The 26404-nt window shown below is 43.4% G+C and overlaps 3 protein-coding genes and 1 pseudogene across 7 annotated transcripts; 2 read left to right on the top strand and 2 right to left on the bottom strand.

Moving 5' to 3' along the window:
* Positions 1-1448: 1448 nt before the first annotated feature.
* LOC311136642 (charged multivesicular body protein 1b-like) lies at positions 1449-4887 on the top strand. The gene is made up of 8 exons (XM_084170847.1): positions 1449-1636; positions 2147-2244; positions 2353-2499; positions 2771-2839; positions 3289-3396; positions 3781-3824; positions 3929-4001; positions 4272-4887. Exons 1-8 carry the CDS (start codon positions 1621-1623, stop codon positions 4314-4316), a joined length of 600 nt encoding a protein of 199 aa, XP_084026973.1. The 5' UTR covers positions 1449-1620; the 3' UTR covers positions 4317-4887.
* Positions 4888-5501: 614 nt separating this feature from the next.
* Positions 5502-9185, top strand: rraga (Ras-related GTP binding A). 4 transcript variants are annotated; one of them, XM_084170846.1, is made up of 10 exons: positions 5502-5584; positions 6738-6855; positions 7003-7102; positions 7250-7316; positions 7403-7625; positions 7897-7992; positions 8066-8188; positions 8295-8386; positions 8493-8608; positions 8714-9185. In XM_084170846.1, the coding sequence occupies exons 2-10, from the start codon at positions 6829-6831 to the stop codon at positions 8815-8817; spliced, it is 948 nt and encodes a 315-aa protein (XP_084026972.1). In that variant the 5' UTR covers positions 5502-5584; positions 6738-6828; the 3' UTR covers positions 8818-9185. The 4 variants fall into 4 exon arrangements, with proteins under 4 accessions (XP_084026972.1, XP_084026971.1, XP_084026969.1 ...); XM_084170845.1 differs by lacking the exon at positions 5502-5584 and adding an exon at positions 5670-5999; XM_084170843.1 differs by lacking the exon at positions 5502-5584 and adding an exon at positions 5832-6126.
* Positions 9186-13181: 3996 nt separating this feature from the next.
* LOC311136468 (nuclear pore glycoprotein p62-like) lies at positions 13182-18802 on the bottom strand. Its single transcript, XM_084170605.1, has 13 exons — positions 18706-18802; positions 17451-17747; positions 16854-17263; positions 16642-16731; positions 16401-16514; positions 16150-16263; positions 15871-15994; positions 14837-14981; positions 14637-14686; positions 14356-14490; positions 14147-14258; positions 13896-13962; positions 13182-13772 (listed from the first exon to the last, which is right to left on the bottom strand). The coding sequence occupies exons 2-13, from the start codon at positions 17741-17743 to the stop codon at positions 13681-13683; spliced, it is 1746 nt and encodes a 581-aa protein (XP_084026731.1). The 5' UTR covers positions 17744-17747; positions 18706-18802; the 3' UTR covers positions 13182-13680.
* A 2736-nt stretch (positions 18803-21538) lies between these two features.
* Positions 21539-25316, bottom strand: LOC311136330 (cyclic nucleotide-gated cation channel-like; annotated as a pseudogene). The gene is made up of 4 exons: positions 25285-25316; positions 23070-23165; positions 22815-22905; positions 21539-22759 (listed from the first exon to the last, which is right to left on the bottom strand). The product of its transcript is annotated as a cyclic nucleotide-gated cation channel-like (transcript).
* Positions 25317-26404: the final 1088 nt, after the last annotated feature.

Here is a 26404-nt window from a genome sequence, read left to right as displayed (position 1 = left end):
TGTGCCTTCTTCACCAGTGTGGGTGGACCATTTCAGATTGTCAGTGATGTGTACGCCGAGGAACTTGAAGCTTTTCACCTTCTCCACTGCGGCCCCGTCGATGTGGATGGGGGAGTGCTCTCTCTGCTGTCTCCTGAAGTCCACGATCAGCTCCTTTGTTTTGTTGATGTTGAGGTAGAGGTTATTTTCCTGGCACCACTCCGCCAGGGCCCTCACCTCCTCCCTGTAGGCTGTCTCGTCATTGTTGGTAGTCAGGCCTAGTACTGTTGTGTCTTCTGCAAACTTGATGATTGAGTTGGAGGCATGCGTGGCCATGCAGTCATGGGTGAACAGGGAGTACAGGAGGGGGCTGAGCACGCACCGTTGTGGGGCCCCTGTGTTGAGGATCAGTGTAGTGGAGGTTTTGTTTCCTACCTGCACCACGTGGGGGCGGTCCGTCAGGAGGTCCAGGACCCAGTTGCACAGGGCGGGGTTCAGACCCAGGGCCCCAAGCTTAATGATGAGCTTGGACAGGTACTATGGTGTTGAACGCTGAACTGTAGTCAATGAACAGCATTCTTACATAGGTATTCCTCTTGTCCAGATGGGATGGGGCAGTTTGCAGTGCGATGGCGATTGCATCGTATGCAGATCTATTGGGGTGGTATGCAAATTGAAGTGGGTCTAGGGTGTCAGGTAAGATGGAGGTGATATGATCCTTAACTACCCTCTCAAAGTACTTCATGATGACAGAAGTGAGTGCTTCGGGGCGATAGTCATTTAGTTCAGTTACCTTTGCTTTCTTGGGTACAGGAACTATGGTGGACATCTTGAAACAAGTTGGGACAGCAGACTGGGATAGGGAGAGATTTAATATGTCCTTAAACACTCCAGCCAGCTGGTCTGCGCATGCTCTGAGGACGTGGCTAGGATAGAGTGTAGGATAGTCTTATGAGAGTTTATGTTATAGGGAAATTGCACTCCTCCAGGATTGGTGAATAAAGGCCTCAGTATCATTTAGGGGTGAGTGAGCAGACATTCATAGAGCAGAGCAGGAGGAGCTTGGGAGGTATGCACTGGCTGCCGCAAAGAGGGTGAATATTATATCAGACAGAGGGTGAGTCATCCCCTCGCTCACTGCCGGGATCCAGAGAGGCAAACCTAATCATCAATCAAGCTTGATCACTGCCCACTCCCCAGTTATGCCACTGCAAGCACAGCTTGTCTGTGAGGAGAACCCCCAGCCCTAACCTGATTGGATTGTCTCTGCACTGACATACCACCAGAGATAAGGGATAGAGGGAGGAATAGGCTGTGCACATAATAGATAGCAATATTGTGGTAAATGTAATAATCCAGAATAATTTTCAATTACAGAACTTTACACGTCCATTCAGACATCCACTGACAGAAATAAAATCGTTATTCTTTTTTGGGGGTTGTTAGTGACGTCAAATGCAACGCACAGAACGCACCCCATGAACATGTGATGGTGACGTCATTCTATTTGGTAGTGTAGCCGGAAGTATCAACGAGAGTAAAATTTAAATTAGAAAAGCGAGTGTTGCATTACGTCTAAATCGAGAAGAATAAGAGCAATAACAATACATTAATTATTGGACCATCAAGGAGCCTACCAGCATGTCGAATATGGAGAGTATCCTTTCGAGAGTGTTAGCTAGCTACGCGAGGCATGAAAATGCCACCAGGAAATATAGCTAGACAAGGAAAGTCTCTTGTTTAGTTCACGATAAAGCCTCGTCTGAATATGATTTTAAAAGCCATATATAGATATAGCTATCAGGTTTAGATTTGTATTCAAGCTTAAAGTTTATACTTGGATTGCTTGGTGACAAAGGTAAACGCTTGTTTGCTATTATTGATATTGTAACGACATCTTCCAAAGTAGGCATAATCTATAAATACACAACCAGTTTAGTAAACAATTTTACTAGTCTGAAGACACCCAGTGCCTAGTAGCATGGCTGGCATTTACAGTTTATTCACATGACTACATCACTGGTCTTTTTGTTCTGTAGTGGGAGCACGTCACCATCGAGTAAGGTTTGTTTGTAAAGAGGGTACGAAGAAAGGGACACAAATACTGAAAATGTGGGTTTAATTTATGTATGACAATTTTGAAACAGTCTTTAACTTCCCATCACAGAGCATCTCTTCAATCTCAAGTTTTCAGCCAAAGAACTGCAACGAAACTCTAAAAAATGTGACAAAGAGGAAAAGGCAGAGAAGGCAAAAGTCAAAAAAGTAAGTAGGCCTTTTACCTCATTAGTCAATCCCCCAATCACCTCACCTTAACTCTGAACATATCAACAGTGAATATGTAGGGATACTGAACCTTTATCCTCGCCATAGGCTATCCAGAAAGGAAATGTGGAAGTGGCACGGATCCATGCGGAAAACGCCATCAGACAGAAGAATCAGTCAGTCAACTTCCTTAGGATGAGCGCTCGGATCGATGCAGTGGCTTCCAGGGTCCAAACAGCAGTCACAATGAACAAGGTGCAGTTGTTATACATACCTATGCCCTACGAGACTTCACACAGCGACATTCTTGTTTTGTAGATAAATAGTTGTTCACACTTTACAACACTTAATACATTGGTTTGGATGTTCAAAATGGAGACACTGATTCTGCTTAAGATGGTTCCACACTTTTACTTTGGAGGGAAAATGTGGTACAATGTCTGTGAAAGTGCAAGGTAACTACAGCAATAACTGCTGTGTCCAACCAGGTACCTTTCTATTTAAGTAATGTTGGTTAATTCTACAGGTCACTAAATCTATGGCTGGAGTGGTGAAAGGCATGGATGCCACGCTGAAGAGTATGAACCTGGAGAAGGTAACGTGTGTATTTTTGTATTTTATTAGGATTCCCATTAGCTGTTCCGAAACCAGCAGCTACTCTTCCTGGGGTCCACACAAAACATGAAACATGACACAATACAGAACATTAATAGACAAGAACAGCTCAAGGACAGAACTACATACATTTTAAAATGTCACACACAGCCTACATATCAGTACACAAAATATCTAGGTCAAATAGGGGAGAGACTTTGTGCCGTGAGGTGTTGCTTTATCGTATTTTTTATCCAGGTTTTGCTGTTCACTTGAGCAATCACAGATGGAAGGGAGTTCGGTGTGATCATGGCTGTGTGTGTGCACGCTCATAATGCTCAGTCAAATACAGCTATTTGATAGGTGTCACTCTTTTTAGATGGTATACATCTTATTATGTTTTTCACAATCTGAGAGGGAAATTGGGTAAGGAATGTCTCATCTCTCTAGATCTCAGGCCTCATGGACAAGTTTGAGCATCAATTTGAGACGTTGGATGTGCAGACAGCCCAAATGGAGGACTCCATGAGTAGCACAACCACCCTTACCACACCACAGGTAATAATGCTTGTGTCTGTGCTCCTGCTAGACAGACCTTTGGTCTTTGACCAGATTTGTGGCCTTTGATCTTGAAGTCTGTAACAGTAAATACACACGTGCAGATCATGACGAGATACATTTATTGTGATTAGTTTATTCTGCTCTGTTCACAATCAATGGAGGTTAATGGTCAGTGAAATTTACATTTACATTTTTAGTCATTTAGCAGACGCTCTTATCCAGAGCGAGTTACAGGAGCAATTAGGGTTAAGTGCCTTGCTCAAGGGCACATCGACAGATTTTTCACCTAGTCGGCTCGGGGATTAGAACCAGCGACCTTTCGGTTACTGGCACAACGATCTCAACTACTAAGCTACCTGCCGCCCCACACGTGTGTTTCAGAATCAAGTGGATTCACTAATGCACGAATTGGCTGATGAAGCAGGGTAAGTATTCCTCATTTTGTGGTTTTCTCTATTCTTTAAAAAACGTGTATATAAAGGAGGGAAATGTAATGTATAGCAATTTGTGTGTCTGTTTCTTTGTTTAGTTTGGACCTGAACATGGAGCTCCCACAGGGGCATACTGGATCAGTGGGCACCAGCGTAGCATCAGCAGAGCAGGTACAGAAACAGGCCCTGAACAAGAGCCATTATATACCCTACCACACTTTCAATTGTCAACTGAACAGGATCTTTAAAATGAATGATTGGGATAATAGAGCAATGATAACATTGCTGATATTATTATTGTAGCTGTGCCTCGGGCTTGCAGAAATATTGCCCTCAGCCCCACCCCGCCCCCTTCTTACACAATGAAAAAGTTATGTTTTTAGAGATGTCTGACTTACTGCATCTGCAACAACATTAACGCCAGTTTTCTTTGGTTCTCAGGATGAACTGTCTTCAAGGCTTGCCAAACTCCGAGACCAAATGTAAAGGAAGAACTCAGTCTGAGACCTCAATGCATGGCCTGAACTGGCCTAAACTGGATAATGTCTTTGTCTCTCATTTGGTTTCTCTTTAAATATCTATCTTCTTTGAGAGCCTTTCCCTTGGGTCCTTATTGGTGTTCGAAATGTACTATTTTATATAGAGAGTATCAAGGTACAGGAATATAGGCCACCAGCCTACTAACACAGACTTATTGGTTATGGAAAATTCATGAATTTTTGAAATATATTATAACTGGGATGGTTGCATCTCCAACTGATGCTTTTGGTATGTCTTTTTTTCTTGTGTTGTAGTTTGGCAGACCTCTCTTGTGTCTTTAAAGGAAACTGCAATGTTATTTCATGCGTTTCTTTCTGGTGTGCCTCCATTTACCCATTTCCTCATAAGATATTTTATTCACATGAATAATTGTGTAAAAAAAGTTTTATATATTCTCCTATCCTGTATCAGAACGACATGGTTTTATGAAGAGATTGGTTGGTTGATTCTTACATTTGATAACAGAGTTTTTTCTTTCTTTCTGGATATTAGATAATATAATTTTATAACACTTTTAGCCTCTTGTACCATGTACCTTTTTCAGTCTCATTTCCATGTATGTCTCATGCTATTTGTATGTATGTAAACAATGTTGAAAATAATAGGATTTAAAGCAGTGCTTGACTTGGACCGAAATAGGTGCCTGTACTCATTTTGGGTTCCGGTACTGTTTATATTTAAGTGCAGGAGCTCCACAATACTTTTGAGCTAATATTCTATTAGAGGAACAGGAGCTCAAGCAGTAGAACATGTGAGGTGCAGGTACTCAGCTCCGGTGAGCTCCTGCCTAAGTCGAGCACTGGTTTAAAGTTGAAAATGTTGAATGCACATGTCAACATCAGTGTTGCCAACTATCAGTAAGGAAAGTAGCTATTGGCTGTCCTAAAAGTCACCTGAATGACGTCATCACCTAATTTGCATAATTGGCTATGTGCATGTAATTGTGATGGACGCTGTAGGAGAGAAGAATAACGTTGTGGGGGAGACAAAAAGTTAGTAAAAAACACCCTACATTTACATCCCGCCCTGAATGTAAGCCAGGGCGGGATCAGCCAGCGGCGGCTTCCCGCATGCGCGATTCATTTGCAGTCTGGAGGGAGGGGTGAACATCTCCTGCTCTGACTGCAGCTGGGAGGGACTTCTGCGCGAGGACTGGGCCGCCTGTGAGTGCTTTGGGAACGGGGTAACGAAGCACCCGCTGCTCGTTGAGAAGAGTAAGAACGATACGTGCTTTCACGTCAGTCTCCAATAACACCAGAAAAACTTGCTAGATTTGTCGCTTGTCGCTTTTTTGAAAATGTGTCGCTAGAGGGGTCTTAAAAGTCGCTAAATTGGCAACACTGGACTCAACATTACATAGTCTGATGAAATTTGCCACGTTACAACAAAAACATCCCCAAAATTTGACGCTCTGGAACGCACCCACACTTCTGCATTCTTGGGTCACTTGAAGTGGCCCCTCCCCGCTAGTAATCACGTGAAATGTCTAAGACGCTGTACTAGTGGAGCTAGTTTCTGTACCTCTAGCTACACAACTAACCAAATATTTATTAAAGTAGTTTTTTTCTGTTTTAATTTTACGGGCCTCGACCAGCACCTTCAGGTGATAAAGCATCAGATGACCCGTCGGTAGTATAATCGTAACCGAATGAAATTGCATGTTTTGTGGGCCTGCCAGTAAACGTTAGCTAGCATCAGCATGTTTGTGAAGGCTTAGACACAGCAAGCAATGGACCTGTCTAGCTATCAAAATCAAGTAATGTATAAGCTATTTTAAATCCAAAATGTTGACATAACTAGCTATAGTTACTGAATATTTTGTCAAGAATGTAGTTGTTTTTTCCTCGCTAGCTAAACTAAACCCTTTCTGAATGTTGTTTAACGTTTAGTAGCTTGCTAACGTCGTTAGCTAGCTCGCTTGTTGTATAAAGCTAGTTTTATGTAGTTAGCTAGTTCTTTTGATAGCTGAGAAAACGTACTCTAGCTAGCTACACCAACATTATAGTACATCTCTGGCTACACTTCAATTACCAAAGCTACAGTTCCCTTTCTTCATTTCACTTTTTATGCTGTATCCCCTCTTGTAAATAATACTTGTTAATTGGTGCAATGTAGCACACTGGTGATACAAATGCTTTCATTTAACATTTTCACATAGCCCAGCTATATCTGGCCCTCTAGTGTCATATAATCTAGTAATCATATAATCTTGCAATCTAGATCATTACCTATTATATAGCTAATATGTTTTTTACCTTACCAACTGTTTAGTTTGGGTGACACTAGCTAGTAACTACATCACATTACAGATAATGACGTGTGTTTGTGCTGTGTTCCTTGTTATGCATGGTATGTCTTCTGCTGAAGCTTTAAGTTAAACGAACAGAAAGCACCTGCTGAAGAGGGCAAAAGTCAGACTGACTAGATTCAACATTCTGCAAACTGAACGATTAAGGGGATGTCAAGCACAGCCATGAAGAAAAAGGTAGATCAACCAAATATTAACACTACACTGTTGTATTTGTAAGAATTGAAACACTAACATTTTCAATGACAATAGACACTGTAGGCTTAGAAGTAGTAGTAGTCTGTGGTTGTCCCCTTATATGCAATTGGTTGATGTCCTCTAAAGGTGTTGCTGATGGGCAAGAGTGGGTCTGGGAAGACGAGCATGAGATCGATCATCTTTGCCAACTACATAGCCCGAGACACACGCCGCCTTGGAGCCACGAGTAAACACTAGCTAAAGTTTCTAAACTAAATACATTTTAAGCCAGTTGAAAATGAATAATTACAATTGTCAGATAGCTAAGTTGTGTTGCATTGATGCTCACCCTATTCTAGTTATTGAATTCTCTTTCTCCTATCTTGCAACTTAGTTGATGTAGAGCATTCCCATGTGCGATTCCTTGGCAATCTGGTTTTGAACTTGTGGGACTGTGGAGGGTAAGTCAACCTGTCTCTTTCAGCCTCATTTGACAAGCTGTAGGGTGTTTCTCACCACAATTAACACTGCTTCCTGTGTCCGTCAGACAAGACACTTTCATGGAGAACTACTTCACCAGCCAGAGGGACAACATATTCAGGAACGTGGAGGTGCTGATCTATGTGTTTGATGTGGAGAGCCGTGAGCTGGAAAAGGATATGCATTACTACCAGTCCTGTCTGGAGGCAATCCTCCAGAACTCCCCCGATGCCAAGGTCTTCTGCCTGGTGCACAAAATGGATCTGGTTCAAGAGGACCAGAGAGACCTGGTGAGCTGGGGTTCACACAAACACCATGCCAATCAGACACTTAACGTTTTAATGCTTAAACTCATATTCACTTATTCATACACACATTACATTTTAAGACATACTTCACTAGGAGTCTGGCTTAATAACACTATTGTGGCACTCAGACATTCCTTAAAATGGCCAGAGGACTGCACCACTAGCCAACTATTAGTAGGCTATTTATTTAGCATGTGGGTGTGCTCAACTCTTAACACCTATGTGGATGACTGATTGTCCTCCCTCTCTTCAGATCTTTAAGGAGCGTGAAGAGGACCTGAGGCGTCTGTCCAGGCCATTGGCTTGCACTTGCTTCAGAACATCAATCTGGGATGAAACGCTGTACAAGGTAGCTGCTCTGTCTGTATGACTGTTTATCGCTGTGCGCTCATAAGTCTCTAACATGTTGTTTCTCTCTTAAGGCATGGTCCAGTATTGTTTACCAGCTGATCCCCAATGTACAGCAGCTGGAGACAAACCTGCGTAACTTTGCCCAGATCATTGAGGCAGACGAAGTGCTTCTGTTTGAGAGAGCCACTTTTCTGGTGAGGGCTACTAGCTATTGAAAACGGCTTTGTTGAAAAGCTGATGGTTGGATGAGTAGGAAATGATGACATTTCTGGTAGTGATGTAATGTTGTTTGTGTTACAGGTAATCTCTCACTACCAGTGCAAAGAGCAGCGTGATGCTCACCGCTTTGAGAAGATCAGCAACATCATCAAACAGTTCAAGCTCAGTTGTAGGTGAGGTCATCCTCCAGAAGGAACATCTCTGTGGTGACCCTACTACGTCTCGACACGGTATCTGTCTTTGGTGTTTCCATAATGCAGTACTTTTTGTTGTTTGCAGTAAACTGGCAGCCTCCTTCCAGAGCATGGAGGTGAGGAACTCCAACTTTGCGGCCTTCATCGATGTCTTCACCTCTAATACATATGTTATGGTGATCATGTCGGACCCCTCCATACGTAAGTATAGCCATTATTATTATGGACTTGTTTGTACATGAGAAAATGCATGTCTACTGTAATTAACTTGACACTCTGAATAATGTTGTCTCTCTCTACTTATAGCCTCTGCAGCCACACTCATTAACATCCGCAACGCCAGAAAACACTTTGAGAAGCTGGAGCGTCTGGATGGACCAAAGCACAGCCTGACCATGCGTATGCGCTAGGCACTGCATCTGGCCCAGAGGGTGCCAGCCAGCTGAACCAATCAGTCCACAGATGGCAAACTACAGGCTGTGGTCCAGCCCTGACCAACTCATATGAGCAGCCCTGCACTGTGCTACCCTTTCTCACTCAATCACACGTTTTTTTTCCTACAGAAGATCCTGTTTTCCTTTAAGTCAAATTTTTTTGATCTCATGTATCATGAACTGTGATGCCTTTCTCAGACATAATTGTCAGATTTAAAAATATATATATAGAGAAATCTTAAATGCTCATATTTTACTGTTAGGGGATACCAATGCTGTCATGGTCTGTCAAAGTCACCCTGTAAATGATAAGCACAGTATGTTGATTAAAAAAGGAAAAGGAGCCTCAGAAATTATTTTCCGCTTTGCATAGTCAAGTGACTATTTTTACAATGATCTGCTGTTGTCAAGGCTAGTGTTACGTTACTATGTGATGAGTTCTACGTCACCATGCCATCTTCTCATGTAGTCAAGGCTTTGACACTGAATTCTATGAATCAGTGCTCTAAAACCCTGTTCCTGGTGAGCTATCATCCTGTAGGTTTTCACTCCAACCCTAATATAGCACACCGGTTTCTAACAATTAGCTGGTTGATAATCTGACCCAGGTTAGTTACAAAATGGGCTTGGAGCAAAAACCTACAGAAGGGTAGCTCTCCAGGGACAGGGTTGGAGACCTGTTATAAATGCTTTATGAGGTGATGGAAACGGGTGGGGTGAGGGATATGGGTGTGAGCTCAACAAATACAGTACCTCACACACTGTTGAACACTGGATAACACATTTTGTGAAGACTTAAAACCTGGAATTGTGCATTCATTACTTATTTTTTGAACTGCCAAATAAATAAAACATATTTAGAAAGAAGTCTGGTGTGTTCTGCAACATGTGACAAGGAATCAAATATGGTGTAGGTAAATTGAGGGCTCGATTCAATCCGTAGCGCTGAAGACCTGCGCTACAGCGCGATAGAAATGTGAAGGCAATGTTCCCGCATTTGGAGAATTGTCAAGACTCCAGCCACTGAAGTCAGACTCTTCTCTCTGCTACCGCATGGCAAGCAGTACCGATGCACCAAGTCTGGAACCAACAGGACCCTGAACAGCTTCTACCCTCAAGCCATAAGACTGCTAAATAGTTAGGGCTCTATTCAATCCGCATAACGGAAGTTCAGCTTTACAGCGTGATTCAAATTTAAAGGCAATGTTCCTGCTTTAGTGGAGACTGCATTCATGATAAACTACATATGTCAGCTCAATCGGAAATTAACTTTAAAATGTGTATTGCGTAATCTGTAACGCTTCAGCTTTACAAATTGAATGGAGGCCTTAAATAGTTAACCAATAGCTACCCAGACTATCTGCATTGACCCCTTTTGCACAAACTCTTGACTTATCACATACAGTGTACAAAACATTAAGAACACCTGCTCTTTCCATGATAAACTGACCAGGTGAAAGCTATGATCCCTTATTGATGTCACTTATTAAATCCACTTCAAATCAGTGTAGACGAAGGGGAAGAGACAGGTTACAGAAGGATGTTTAGGCCTTGAGACATGGATTGTGCATGTAAGCCATTCAGAGGGTGAATGGGCAAGCCAAATGATATGTGCCTTTGAACGTGGGTATGGTAATAGGTTCGGTGTCAAGAACTGCAACACTGCTGGGTTTTTCACACTCAGTTTCCCCTGTGTATCAACAACGGTCCACCACCCAAAGGACATCCAGCCAATTTGACACATCTGTGGAAAGCATCCCTGTGGAACGCTGTCGACACCTTGTAGAGACGAATTGAGGCTGTTCTGAGGGCAACCAATGTTCCCTCAATTTTGTTCTGGCACTGAGAAAATTTTACAGCACTGAGCGCGTTTACTGTGCACACGGAGGCTGTTAACAGTAGCTATTTGATCATAATGTAGGTCTACCAGTGGCCTACCATCAAAAACAATTGAGAAAAATGCATCCCATAACGTTAAAATGGAAATAGCTGTTCTATCGTTCAGCCTACAGTAGCAGCAAATGTGTGGTATTCAATGTAGGCCTACATTCCATGAGACGTTTGAAAAAAACATGCAGGACTTGACATTAACCTGTTTATCCACTTGTCCTACAGACAAGGTGACTGAACATGTGTTCTTTCATTATTATTCCCATATCATTATTACAGAGAATCAGACAAATTATGCTACTCTCTGCTTATTGGCTACTTGGCTTATTCAAGACCGTCTCAAAATACAACGCCGTCCCTTTGACATAAAAAGAGCTCTCTACCTGAAATGCACACATTTTGTGATCTTGAAGGAAGCAACCACTCCCCCATTGTTGACTATAAATTAGCTATAACTGGGCTAATAACTCACTAACTGGCAAAGAATATGAACAAATGTGCACAGGTTCACATGCAGCTCTCGCTTTGATCTCAATACATGGCCATTTCAAATCAAACTCAAATGACATTTTATTTGTCACATGCGCCGAATACAACAGGTGTAATCCTACTCCGCTCTGCCTACAAGAAAATACCTTGCACAGTTAGTTTTACATAGTTAATTTTGTTTCGGTATATTACATTGAAAGTGGCTAATATTGCGTTGATTCTATCGCAATTCTGACAGCAGAGTGAAACGTTGAGTGTTAAAAGGGAAAAGCTCTAGAAAGTTTAGTTTGATCTCGTGTTTCTCTGCGCGGGCTGATATTTCACCTGCACGGATTTCCGAGGGGAGCTGCACGTAGTTAAGAAGGAACATTGGGTGCAACTCAATATTACGGTGTTCTTAATGTTTTGTATACTCAGTGTACGCTGCTGCTACTGTTTATCTATCCTGTTGATTAGTCACTTCATCCCTACCTATATATACAGGTGCAGCTCAATAAATTACAATATTGTGGAAAAGTTAATTTCAATAATTCAATTGACAAAGTGTAACTCATATATCGTGGATTAATTACACAAAAAGTGAAATAGTTCAAGGCTGTATTTGTTTTAATCTTGAGGATTACGGTTTACAGCTCATGAAAACCCCAAATGTAGTATCTCAGAAAATTAGAATATGACATAAAACCAGTGAAAAAATGAAATTTTATACAGACATGTCGGCCTCCTGAAAAGTATGTTCTTGTACATGCAGTCAGTACTTGGTTGGGGCTCCTTTTGCATGAATCACTGCATCTATGCGGCGTGGCATGGAGTCGATCAGCCTGTGGCACTGCGGAGGTGTTATGGAAGCCCAGGTTGCTTCGTTAGCGGCCTTCAGCTCGTCTGCATTGTTGGGTCTCTTGTCTCTCATCTTCCTCTTGACAATACTCCATACATTCTCTCTGGGGTTCAGATCAGGCGAGTTTTCTGGCCAATCAAGCACAGTAATCCCATGGTCACTGAACCAGGTATTGGTACCTTTGGCAGTGTGGGCAGGTGCCAAGTCCTGCTGGAAAATGAAATCAGCATCTCCATAAAGCTTGTCAGCAAAAGGAAGCATGAAGTGCTCTAACATTTCCTGGTAGACGGCTGAGTTGACTTTGGACTTGATGAAACACAGTGGACCAACCCCAGAAGATGACATGGCTCCCCAAATCATCACTGACTGTGGAAACTTCACACTGGACTTCAAGCAACTTGGATTCTGTGCCTCTCCACTCTTCCTCCAGACTCTGGGACCATGATTGCCAAATGACATGCAAAATGTACTTTCATATGAAAAGAGGACTTTGGACCACTGAGCGACAGAAGTTATTTTTTCTCCTTAGCCCAGGTAAGACGCTTCTGACGTTGCCTCTGGTTCAGGAGTGGCTTGACACGAGGAATGCGACAGTTGTAGCCCATTTCCTGGATACGTCTGTGCGTGGTGGCTCTTGATGCACTGACTCCTGCCTCAGTCCACTCCTTGTAAAGTTCCCCCACATTTTTGAATGGCCTTTGCTTGACAATCCTCTCAAGGCTACGGTTATCCCTGTTGCTTGTGCACCATTTCCTACCACATTTCTTCCTTCCACTCGACTTGCCATGAATATGCTTGGATACAGCACTCTGCACTTGGATATAGCAATGCTTTTTTGAGGATTTCCCTCCTTGTGGAGGGTGTTGATGACTGTCTTCTGCACAACTGTCAAGTCAGCAGTCTTCCCCATGATTGTGAAGCCTACTGAACTGGACTGAGAGACAATTTAAAGGCTCAGGAAACCATTGCCGGTGTTTTGATTAGAGTGTGACACCTTGAGTCTACAATATTGAACTTTTCCACAATATTGTAATTTATTGAGCTGCACCTGTACATATCTACCTCAATTACCTCGTACCACTGCACGTCGACTCGGTGGTGGTACCCCGTGTATGTAACCAAGTTATCGTTACTGTGTATTTATTCCTCGTTATTATTTCAATTATTTCCTCTGCATTGTTGGGAAGGGCCGGAAGTAAGCGTTTCAGTATTAGTCTACACCTGTTTACAAAGCATGTGTCAAATACAATTACATTTGATTGATTTGAATTCACGGTAAACGCTGCTTATGTCACATTTCCATTGTGCTACAGAGCTGATCTTCAGGGTTACGGATTTAATCGATCCCTAAAGGATATTGGAGCACATAATGTGTGCATCTCTTTATTTACTCAGAATGTATTATTTTACCAGCACCAGTGTTGAAATTTGGGAAGTGCATATCACACACCCTAGTTTGGAGTATTTTTCTATAAATCACAATTGATGCTGCATTAAAAGCAGAACTTTATCATAACTCTTCTCAAAAATATCTTCATTGAAAAAAAAAAAAAAAAAAAAAAGAACTTGCATAATGCACATTTACATTCACAATATCATTTTCTGATATTACAATCTCCAATTCAATTAAATGTTATGCGAAAAGTCTTCTCCTGCTCTTTGCGTCGGTTGTCGCAGAGTTTGGACACATCCTCCACCCTTCTCTGTAGAAGCACTGAGGAAAGACGGATATATTACAGAGTTAATATGGATTGAAGGAAGTCTTAACTTTTTATCAGAAGCAAGGGTCAAGTTAAAAAGTGATTTACTCAAGACCACACATGGGTTAAATACTGACCCGAGTTCTGGTCAATCCATTGAAGAGAGTCCATGTGGGCATTGAGAATTTTACAGATCTGCTGAAGCTAAAGAGAGAAAAAGTGTTAGCAGAACTACTTATACATTTCCTCTTCCCTAAATAATAAACTAACTAGGTAACCACAGTTCAGAAAATGTGCTGTATTTGCATTAGAGTAACTGTAGAAATACATAAGTAAAAGCACTAGCAGTCAGGTATTCAAAATACATCAATCTGTTTTTCCTTCTCACCGGGTCACTATTATCAGCTGGCCCGCTGGATGTGTTCAGGTGTTCAATGATCTCCTTTAGATCTTGAGACATCCTCTTCAGCTGGGCGTCCACATTCTCTGCAAGCTTGTACCTTCAGAAAGAAATTGAGATATTGCATAACCATAGTCATGATTCAGTTCTCACTGTGCTTTGGTTTTTACTCAGAAAGACATTTGGTAAAACCTTACGTCCTCTCGCGTTCCTCGTCTGCGTTCTGCATGTAGATGGTTCCACTCTGTTCTTTGACAGACTCCTCCAGCGGGGACAGCAGGTCCTCCAGCTCCTTCTGTTGTGACAGGATGAAGTCCAGCTCCTGGTCCAACCTGGGACAGGGTAGAGCGCAGAAACACAAGGTCATACAATAAATATTGACACAATAATTACCATAGATCTACTTACAGATAAGACAGAATTCTGAATTACCTGATGTATTCAAATACATTATTATAAATAAAGCTGTTAACATTACCTTCTTTGGTCCAATTTCACCTTCTCCATCTCCCTGTGTAGTGATGTGATCTGTAACAACAAGATGAACATGCTCTTTTAAATCTGCCATGAAGAGACCCCAAAGTTCAAATTCATATGAGATTAAAACAAATAGCATTGCCTAGATTCAAGTGGTGCAGTTACCACGAGAAGTGCCACTATAATGACATGTCTGGTTACCTTCTCTCCGTTCTCCACCAGCGTGCGGTCCCAGGCGTTGACCTGGGTGGCTTGCTGTAAGAAATGCCTCTCCTGGTCCTCCAGCTCAAGACTCCACTTGTTAATGAGACCCTCTAGTTGGACGTATGACATCACTGGAGGAGCACTGCAGGGGGAGGAGTAAAGGACCAGAGTCACAAATCAAAATCGGTCACACACACATATCTAGCAGATGTTATTGCAGGTGTAGCGAAATGCTTGTGTTCCTAACGCCAACAGTGCAGTAACATATAACAATACACACAAATCAAAAAAGTGTATGTATATATAGGGATTACTGCACAGTTTCCCAGACCAATTAATGTGTAGGGCGACCGAGCCCCCGATGTGACTCTACACTCTATGCAAAAGGTCTTATTGTCTTCTCAGGAATTCAGCCTTCTCTGTGTTGTAGAGTCCAGTGTGTACAGAGTCCGTGCAAATAAATAAATATATGATGGGATGTACAGACAATATATGGGATAGAATATGTAGTATACAGTATCTGAAGAATAGTGTATGTACAGCAACAGTTAAATAGGATAGGCCTTAACTATAATACAGTATATACATATGAAGAAGTGGGTAAAACAGTATATAAACATTATTAAAGTGACCAGTGATCCATGACTATGTACATAGGGCAGCAGCCTCTTAGGTGCATGGTAGAGTAACCGGGTGGTAGCCGGCTAGTAAAGGTGACTAAGTTCAGGGCAAGGTACTGGGCATATTGAAACAACTAGGGCTAAGAGTGGATGAAGATGTATTTAGAGTAATACAATCAGGGTTGGGTTAAATTCTTTTTCAATTCAGGAAGTAAACCCGAAATTCAAATTATCCTTGAAGCTTCTGTATGGGAAAAATTTGGAATTGGAATTTCAGTTTACTTCCAGAATTGAATTAATTGAAATGGACTTAACCCCAACCCTAAATACAATGGTTGAGGATACAGATGCAGTGAGAGATATTGCAGTGAGTGGTTGTAATGAACTGGACCAGGCTGAACCCTGCAGTACCTTGCTGTAACAGTAGTGATGGTTGTGGCTACTCCAGTGATGGGGGCTGTTGCACCGATGCCAGTGGCGCCCGCAGGTTTCATACCCAGTGAGAAACCTGTGGTAGTGCCAGTGGTAGGGGCAGCTAAAACATAAAAACCACTAGTGAGGAATTCATCAATATGACAAACATACTGTATGAACAACCCCATATACACCATTTTGCATAAACAGCCAACAATATCAAGCTCTAGTTATTCCAATAATCCTGTATGATAAAACAGTGAACCTGTACCGTACCCGTGCCAACTGGGGCAGTGGTTGTAGCAGTGACTGCTCCCAAGGGTTTGAGCATGAAGCCCAAGGTACTTCCTGCTGCTGAGGTGGCAGTGGGGGCGGCTGAGGTAGCGCCCACTGATCAGGAGAGAGTCAGGGTAACAAGGAAATTAAATTCCACCATAGAATGTCAGAAAGCCAATTTAACCTTAGTTTTGAGTTTGTCAACACTTGATATTTCAGGCAAGAGTTAGCTAGTAGGAGATAAAACTCACAAAATCCTGCGATTGCTGCTGTAGCAGGAGCTGCTGTTGATGCTGGTATAGCAAAGAGAGAAGAACCTAATGAGGCCTGGGTAGCCGGCGCAGTTGCAGCGGGGGCTGGAGTAGCTTTAGAGAAAGAAAAATATATCTTAAACTCACAGCCGTCGATATCAGTTAAAAAACATTTCTACAATTTGTCAGATATTCATTTGATAAATGACATATGCCAAACGTCTCCGATTCCCCCATTTACCAGAAGGTTTGACGCCAAAAGCGAATCCTCCACCCTGGGTTGTGGTTGGTGCAGCTGTTGAGGCCGTGGCCACAGAGTTCAGCGTCAGACCTGAGGAAAGACAAAATACTATAATTCAGGATGCAAAAAACACTGATGTAAAGTAATTATGGCATTTACAGTGCGTTACCCATGATCTGATCAACAGATGACTAGGAGCTCAGAAAACTCACTTGTGGGCTGGGTCCCCAGGGAGAGGCTGGCAGGGGCGCTGTTCCCAAATGAGAAGCCCCCTCCTGGGGTTACAGTAGGGGCTGGGGCTGTGGTGGCCTGGACCTTGGCTGCACCAAAACTAAACCCACCTCCCATCATTTGGGTGGCTGCAGCAGGAGTTCCTAAAGAGAGCCCACCAGCTGCTGCTGGTTGGGTCTGGGGCTGAGTTTGGGCAACAGGGGCTCCAAGCCCCCCTGCGGTCCCAAAGCTGAACCCCCCTCCTACAGGTGCAACAGTGGTTTGTGTGGCGAGACCCCCACCAATTCCAAAGCCTGTCCCAGAGGAGGCGGTTGCCATCCCCATAGTTAGCCCAGTCAGTGCTGGTTGAGAGGCGGCTGGTGTGCCCAGATTGAGTTTAGCAGTGGGAGTCCTAAAGACAAAAGCAAGAGAAAAGACCGCATTATAAAATCTACATTATGATTGCAATGCTACTAAAAGCTACACAGGCAACAACCTACCAAGTTGGTTCATCTCACCATCAATGCTGCCCTAAGATAGTTATAGCACTATTATATTATCCAAACATCCATGAAAACTACATCATCCAATACACCCACCCAAAAGAGAAGCCTCCTCCTGCAGGAGTACTGCTCTGTGCAGGGGTCCCAAAGCTGAACCCTCCAGTTGGGTTTGTGCTAGCCTGGATGGGCATAGCAAACAGCCCAGAGCTCTGGGGGGCAGCTACTGGGGCCTGGGGAGGGTTGGGGGTTCCGAAAGAGAAGCCACCACCTGGAGCTGCAGCACTTGGCATCCCAAAGCCTGTGGCTGGGGCAGTTGCAGCTGTGGTTTTGGGAGCTCCAAAGCTGAATCCAGTATTGGACGCTTGTCCAAAGTTGAATCCTCCACTCATTGTCCTATCCAGGAAGGGCACAAGGGAGAGATTAATACATTGTACCAACGTCATTATAGTCCCTTCAACATCTTCATCCACTAACACAGCTTAGCTAGAAACAGATACAATATTCAGCTGGACGTGGGCATGACCTGTCCTGGATAACAAAGACAGGCAGCAAGCTAACTTGCCAGAAGATACCGATCCTACCATTACGCTTGTTTACACTGACATGCACTGGGGTCGGAACACAACCATGGTTACATTAAGACACCTTGGAGCCTCATGCTAGTTAGCAGTAGCCCCACAGACATTTTGGAATGGCAGTGTCAGCCAATCAGTTCCTTTGTTGTTCAACGAAACACCCCATTCCATAATGGCTGTGGTGGCTACTGCTAACTAGCATGAGGCAGAAGATTGCAGTTTTCCGAGAAAACTAGCAGTATTCCAATCTTCTCCATGGCACAGTGTGGATAAAGGTACTATACAGTGGCATATCCCATCCCTGCATTAAGGTACGTTTTCCGACTAGTATCTGGCGCCGGTTCCAGTCTATTAATATAACCATGATTGCGTCCCGACCCCAGACGAGTGCAGTTCGGTGTAAACGGTAGGGTTGGTATCGAAAAGGTAGGGTTGGTATCTTCTGGCAACATGCTGGCTGACTAACTAACTTCATTTTGAGCTAGCATTTTTACACTGATCATATTTAAAAATAGCAAATGGGAGAAAGGTATCTAGCCAATTGACATTCAGCAAATAAGTTGGCTATAGCAAGTTATCTAGCTAACATTACCAAACTAGCTAATGTTAGTTGGCTAACTAGCCAGCTAACGTTGGCTAGCTACGTTAGCTACAAAAATACGAACGAGTTAGCAAACTAGATGTCTAACAAAACGCCATATCTTAAACATCCAGCTAAACAACGGTATATATGTTTGTTCACTGACGTTGAACAAAAATGGATAACATAACCATACCTTTACTTTTCTTCAGACAATAAATGTAATTGAAAAACGCACGTTATCTGCGTGCACTTTCAATGAGCGCTTTTATGGTTGCGAAAATGACAACACTGGCAGGTCCACAAACTCCCATAATGTGAGGGCGCCATCTGCTGTGATGGAGTGTGAAGCTGGACCATGCTGCACTCAGGGATGTAGCTCAGTTGGTAGAGCATGGCGTTTGCAACGCCAGGGTTGTGGGTTCGATTCCCACGGGGGGCCAGTATTAAAAAATGTATGCACTCACTAACTGTAAGTCGCTCTGGATAAGAGCGTCTGCTAAATGACTAAAATGTAAATGTAAAAAAGCACCCTTTAATGTATACCTTTACAGATGGAGAAAAATATAAAAATGTGCTTCTTTCCACACCATATTATGACTGGACATGCCATTACTTAATTCAAAGGAATGCTCCCTATTGTACGAAATTAATCACAGTCCTTTGTACTCTCCTTAGGCATGTCACCAATCAGGCCAGATGGAAGTCACTCCTCAGTTAAAGGCACATGACAGCCCGCTTGGAGTTTGCCAAAGGACTTTCAGACCATGAGAAACAAGATTCTCTGGTCTGATGAAACCAAGATTGAACTCTTTGGCCTGAATGCCAAGCGTCACGTCTGGAGGAAACATGGCACCATCCCAAGCATGGTGGTGGTAGCATCAAGCTGTGGTGATGTTTTTCTACGGCAGAGACTGGGAGACTAGGAAAGATGAACGGAGCAAAGTACAGATATCCTTGATGAAAACCTGCTCAGGACCTCAGACTGGGGCGATTGTTCACCTTCCAACAGGACAACGACCCTAAGCACACAGCCAAGACAATGCAGGAATGGCTTTGGGACAAGTCTCTGAATGTCCTTGAGTGGCCCAGCCAGAGCCCGGACTTGAACCCGATCGAACATCTCTGGAGAGACCTGAAAATAGCTGTGCAGCAACGCTCCCCAGCTAACCTGACAGAGCTTGAGAATCTGCAGAGAAGAATGGGAGAAACTCCCCAAATACAGGTGCCAAGCTTGTAGAGTCATACCCAAGAAGAGTCGAGGCTGTAATCGCTGCTTCAACAAAGTAAAGGGTCTGAGTACTTATGTAAATGTTTTATTTTTTATATTTGCAAAAAAATTCTAAAAACCTGTTTTTGCTTTGTCATAATGGGGTATTGTGTGTAGATTGATGAGGGGGGGGGGGGACAATTCAATCCATTTTAGAATAAGGCTGTAACGTAACAAAATGTGGAAAAAGTCAAGGGGTCCGAATACACTATGTACGCTCCCTGTATAGGAGTGTACTATGGCCTCTGCCAAGCGGTCTGGACCTTTATAGCACAGATCAGATGGTAGTCAGGGTAGTGTGGGTTTAAAGGAAAATAACTCAAACTATATTTTGGTATTTGTTTCACTAGTCCACTGTCGTTCTGTATTTTAAAAGTTATATATCTTGAAAACTTGATTGCTGACACGCAAAACATTTTGGGACTGTATCAACTGTGGACTAATGAAACAAATACTAAAAGTTCGTTTTTGAGTGGAATTGTCCTTTATCTGCAGTGTTGCTGGTTCAGGCTGTTCCTCCCCAAATGGTTACACTGGTAATAATTCCCCACTGTCTCAAGCCTTTTCTTAGACGTGCTCACCTGTTCATTTGGGATTTGAGTGCAGAATGCTTCTCAAGACTCAAGAGGGGAAATTGTGTAGCTTCCCTGGATGAGAGTATACTACAGCCTCTGCCACAAGCTCTGTGCTTATGACGCAAATGTAGTGCACTCAACCAAAAACAGCAGGGTTGCTGTTTCCATCACTGGGCTTTTTAATTTGAATTTTCAGTACCCAATACATGATGCTATAGGACTTCATCCCACAATGATTTAAATGTATCTTGGGTGTAGTGTAAAACTACCAACTCAGATTGTTTTTCTCCAAATGCCTTGGGGAAAAAAATAGGTTTATTCAAATTAATTAATTCAAATATACACAAGTTACATATTTTGTTAACCACAAATCCAGTTAAATGTAGTGTACCATTGTTACTTATGAGTAACCTTAAAGTATAACATTAATTAGTTAACTGTGGTCAAATACTTGATTGGTCATACAACCATTAGCTGTCAAGCCAATATTTTCATGATCACTAAACTCATTACAGGCCACAGTATTATAATAAAATTGTGTAAAAATACTAAACACTTTCATGGTATACAACAAATCTCCAAGACCATGAAATCCACCAGATGCTGACAGGTGTGTTGTAGGGGCTGCTGAGTGCTCCGGTGTTGGCCCACTTCATCATTAGGTAAGAGTTCTATGGGGTTGGTAGAGGGCACTGTCCAGGATGTGAGTCTTACCCTCTGTGCTGCTATCTGTTCTTATGTAACCTACCTTTGGGGGTAAGGATGTCGGAAAAGACTGCATGTGATGTGTGCGAACACATAGTATCCCATCAAGAGAAGAACTCATCTATACACTGACTCAACCCTATATTCTTATTCTGCTTAATAAACTCTTCATCTTATGTTTGCATTGAACTCAAAGAAAATGGTGAATATCAATAGTCTTATGTATGTTGTACAAGCTTAATGCAACAGTCACTATGTTGATAAGAAAAGCATTTTCTTATGAGGAAGGACGTTTATTGTATGTTTGTGTATACCCTTATGATTTTGAAAGTGCTTGAGAAAGTGCTAGGCCTAGAGCCATGGTCACAGGCAGCTTTCATGTTTGAAGAGTGGGCTCAGTCGACTCATCATTCCCATGGTTACCCTGTTCATCGGTATTGGCAGCAGCCAGAGTGTCTGCCTCAGCGGCTGCCTCTGCGTCAGTCTGAGAGGATCCCGAAGCCCGTGTGGCACAGCTGGCACTCCAGGTTGGTGATGTCGCTTCAGCCGCTGCTGTGTGGCCGTGTACTCGCTAAGCAGGCGGGCAAAGCGCGTCTGCAGGGTGTCCAGAGAGGACTCCAGCCTCTCCACCTTCTCCTTGGTGTCCACTCCACCCAGTCTACCAGCCTCTGCATTCTCATCTAGGAGGCCCTCCTTCATAAGGATCTCCTTCCCCCTCTCCTCCAGCACCTTCTTAGCATCAGGGTACTCTGTCACTGCCTCCATCAGGTCGTCCTTAGAAAGGCAGAAGAGGTCAGAGTAGCCGATGCTGTGGATATTGGCCGTCCTGCGATTGCCCATTTTGCTGCCCTGGATGTTGAGGATACTTATCTCCCCAAAGCAGCTGCTGGTGGTGAGGAGGGCGTACTGTGTGACCCTGTTATTTGACACCACTGCCAGCTTCCCCTGTTTGATGATGTACCTCTCCTTCCCTATGTCCCCTTTGCGGCAGATTTAGTCCCCTGGGCTGTAGACCTGTGGTCGGAGTTTCAGCACCAGCTCCACCAACAGTTCAGCCTCACAGTCCTGAAAGATATGCACTTTCTTCAGGGTCTCCAGGTACACATTAATGGCAATCTCAGCCTGGAGTTTGTTAGGCATGTTCTTCAACACCTTCTGCTCGTCTACTGCTTTATTAGTGCAGAGGTAGTCAAACCACTTAATGACGTGTGCCTCCAGCTCCTTGCTGACCCGACGGAAGTGCATGTAGTGTTTGATGGTGTCAATACGGGCCTGAAACTCTGCACGTGTGGCATTCATGTTGGCAATCATGGAGCCAACATTACCCACAACACTCAGGGTTGGAGATGTTGGGGTACACACAGGTATCAGAGCCAAAACCCAGGGATTTGGAAATAGCAAAGTAGATGCAGGCGTTCCAGTGGATGATAACCAGGATGTAGAGCACCAAGTTGCAGATGTGGAAGATGTTGGGGTAGTTGGTGCATGTCTCAGTGCGGTCGAAGAACTCAAACATGCGTGGGAAGTGCAGCAGGCGGTTGAATCTGAGCTGTGGATTCCTGTGATTATGTAGGCCAGATCAGTAGGTAGGATGGACACCACATCCAGCTTGAACTGAAACATGCGGATGTAGCGGTCTCTCAGCTTGGAGAGGCCTTCACCAGCAGACCCTGCTCCAGAAACCCTGTGTTTGTCTCTAGCTAGGATCTGGTTTAAGGGTGTATATAATGGTGATGTACCTGTGCAGAGTCAGACACAGGTGTCCAAGATGTACACACCGTCTGAAAGATAGTCCAGCAACAACCAGAAGAAGTAATCGCTTGTCTGCAGTTTGTCAAAGCATGACCTACAGACAGAAGAGAAAAATAGTACACTTTACTCTAGCATTTCAAAGTTCCACTTTAGTCACACAGTATATACTTTAATTTTAGTGATGATGAAACATCCCTTCTGATGTTGGGCTATGTGTTGACTGTGGACCAAACAGAGAAAGTCTGTGTTCTCAACTACCTAGCCACAATGAGGATCCAGTTGTAGAGCACAGCTATAGCAATGACAAACAGCCAAAGGTAGTGCATGTCGTCTGATGGGGACACACATATTTTCCTGCAAAAATGTCAAATAATGTTAAATAGCCTATTTTGTTTCTGCTGGTAGACATAGGTGAGTCTGATCTTCAAGGGCCATGTGTCTGAAAGACTAACCACTGAACAGAGGCACATTTATCAGCTTTAATGATGAGTTTGTGTCAAATGTGGTCCTTTTAAGATAATAAACCACATGATGGAATTGTATTAAACTGAGGTAGAGACGTTACATTGTAATTCAGAACAGTTTAGTGTATTTAGAGAATCACAGAGAGGCTGACATACTTAATTCTCCCTTAGGTATCGTAAAAATAAAAAATATATTTCATTTTTAAAAAAAATAGAATATTAAAAACATACAATCTACCTGCAGTGAAGCCGCTCAACATTTACATTACATTCAGTCATCTAACAGACTCCCATCCAGAGCGACCCACAGGAGCAACCAGGGTCAAGTGCCCCACCCAAGGGCACGTCGACAGAGTCAAAACGGGGACCCGAACCAACGACCTATCAGCCACCGGCCCAAGCTCCCAACCGCCAGGCCACCAACCATCCAAGATCCCCCCACAGTTCCCCAAGAGCTGCCCCTCAACCATCTGAGCACCACCCCACAAACATTAATTTAAAAAAATAAAAAATTAACCTCTTCGCTCTCCTTCTACAGACTCTGCCAGTGAAGCCACACCGATGCAAAATACTACAGGTGGCCGCCATCTTTAACCACCCTCTTGCCTGAACGGCTTTGTGGACCAAAACTCCAGAGACAGTAAAAAGCTTAGCAAGTAAAAGCTGTAAGACTAAAAGCATCTGAAACTTGAACTCTTTTGTTGTGTTACTCATTGCCACTTGTGTGGTCGGGCACACCCCACTCTTCCCGATACATCTGTATGGCACCATGGTATTTTGTCATATAATCATGAAATGTGGACTTTGTATTGCCATGGTGGATGGTGTTAAGTTTCAGGGGTGTATAGTATCTGGAAGATAAAAGCTATAGTCATGGTTTGGTAACTCTCTCTTCAGTGTTTATGGAGTATGTGACAGATGAGAGCAGTGGGACAGAGGACTACTGGGACTGCCTGCCTGCCACACCCTCACCGGGGTGACTTTTGGCATCCATAGCAACCAGGGTTGTCAGCCAGTACTACCCCCGGCTTGTCTCACTCATTAGGGTTTGGGAATGTATGTACAGGCAATTGTAAAGGGTGCATGTTGTCCGTATAAGAAGGGAAACACGGTTTGAGAGCAATAATACGGTATGGTGACACTATGATCCTCCTAACCCACCATGCTGTGTGAAATGTGGTCTCTATGCCGTAGGCCTTTGAGTAAACATCCGAGCCACAACCTTCTGTTTTGATAAGATAAATATTTTCTGAGAAAGATGTGGTAGCCTACACCATATTGAGCACATGGTGTTATTGGAAGCACTGAAAGTATTGGGAAAGGCGGTGTTAGGGCCATGGCTGGCTCATGGAAAGCTGAGGCAGACAAATAGTGGTGTTCAGACGACTGTTACCAATGTTTTACTAATTGGTGGATCATTAGGGCAAACAGTCAGCCTAAGGCACATTGCTCTGCTCAGTGAGCCAATCTACCTGCTCCCACAGGACCAAGCTCTCCACATCATAACTAACGACAGGTGTGCTTCATCACTTGGGGCAGTGAAGGTAGTGACTGTCTAAATTACCAGTGAATCATGTCTCATGACTAAGTTGCTACGGTAACATGGTGATAAATGCAGGCGGCAAGTGTGTCTTGGCCATATAACGTCATACTTTTCCAATGGGAAAGTGCCACATGCTACATAAGAGAAACAAAAACAATGAATCTGATTGGAAAAACATGACAAGTGATGGTAGTTACAACCACAATGTACAGTCCTGTTTAGCTAAAAGATAAAATGTTCTCAGGTATTTGGTCACTCACCAGCTTTTTAATATACCCTGCTTGCCTCCAGTCACTCCAGTAAAATCCTTATGGCCATTTCAGACAGCCAGAGCGCCATTCCAGCCAGTGGATCCATTGCAGAGAAGATATTACTGCAGGAGCACTACGCCAACACCTTTCATACCTCTTCCTTGGTCCTTTTTGAAGGGGTTCCTCTTTCTTCCTCTGGGGTCTCCTTTCTTCACTTGTGGAAGGCGTAGGCCTTGCTTGTCAACATGTTTAAGTCAACAAGACTTCCCATTGACTAACTGTAGGCAGAGCACAATGGGTGGAGGGGAGGAGAGCTTTCAGGTGTAAAAAGGAGTGCTTAGGCTCTGTCATCATGAAAGAACAAGCACCAAGAGAGTGAAGTCCGATCAGCAAGCCACCTCAAGCGGGTGACACACTCCATCCCCCGTGTATGGAGAATTGACTGCCAGACTGGTTCGCTGCTGTCCTTTTGATTCAGTCACTAATGAACACTAACATACAGTCGTGGTCAAAAGTTGTGAGAATGACACAAATATTGATCTTCACAAAGTTCGCTGCTTCAGTGTTATGAGATATTTTTGTCAGATGTTACTATGGTATACTGAAGTATAATTACAAGCATGTCATAAGTGTCAAAGGCTTTTATTGACAATTACATTAAGTTTATGCAAAGAGTCAATATTTGCAGTGTTGACCCTTCTTTTTCAAGACCTCTGCAATCTGCCCTGGCATGCTGTCAATTAACTTCTGGCCCACATCCTGACTGATGGCAGCCCATTCTTGCATAATCAATGCTTGGAGTTTGTGGGTTTTTGTTTGTCTACCCGCCTCTTGGGGATCGACCACAAGTTCTCAATGGGATTAAGGTCTGGGGAGTTTCCTGGCCATGGACCCAAAATTTCGATGTTTTGTTCCCCGAGCCACTTAGTTATCGCTTTTGCCTTATGGCAAGGCGCTCCATCATGCTGGAAAATGCATTGGTCGTCACCAAACTGTTATTGGATGGTTGGGAGAAGTTGCTCTCGGGGGATGTGTTGGTACCATTCTTTATTCATGGCTGTGTTCTTAGGCAAAATTGTGAGTGAGCCCACTCCCTTGGCTGAGAAGCAACCCCACACATGAATGGTCTCAGGATGCTTTACTGTTGGCATGACACAGGACTGATGGTAGCGCTCACCTTGTCTTCTCCGGATGCCCCAAACAATCGGAAAGGGGATTCGTCAGAGAAAATGACTTTACCCCAGTCCTCAGCAGTCCAATCCCTGTACCTTTTGCAGAATATCAGTCTGTCCCTGATGTTTTTCCTGGCGAGAAGTGGCTTCTTTGCTGCCCTTC

Source organism: Coregonus lavaretus (assembly GCF_964263955.1).
Source record: "Coregonus lavaretus genome assembly, chromosome: 10".
In the NCBI taxonomy this organism is placed as follows: Eukaryota; Metazoa; Chordata; class Actinopteri; order Salmoniformes; family Salmonidae; genus Coregonus; species Coregonus lavaretus.
The sequence above is the reverse complement of the archived record's forward strand: the minus strand, read 5'-3'. Positions and strand labels throughout refer to the sequence as shown.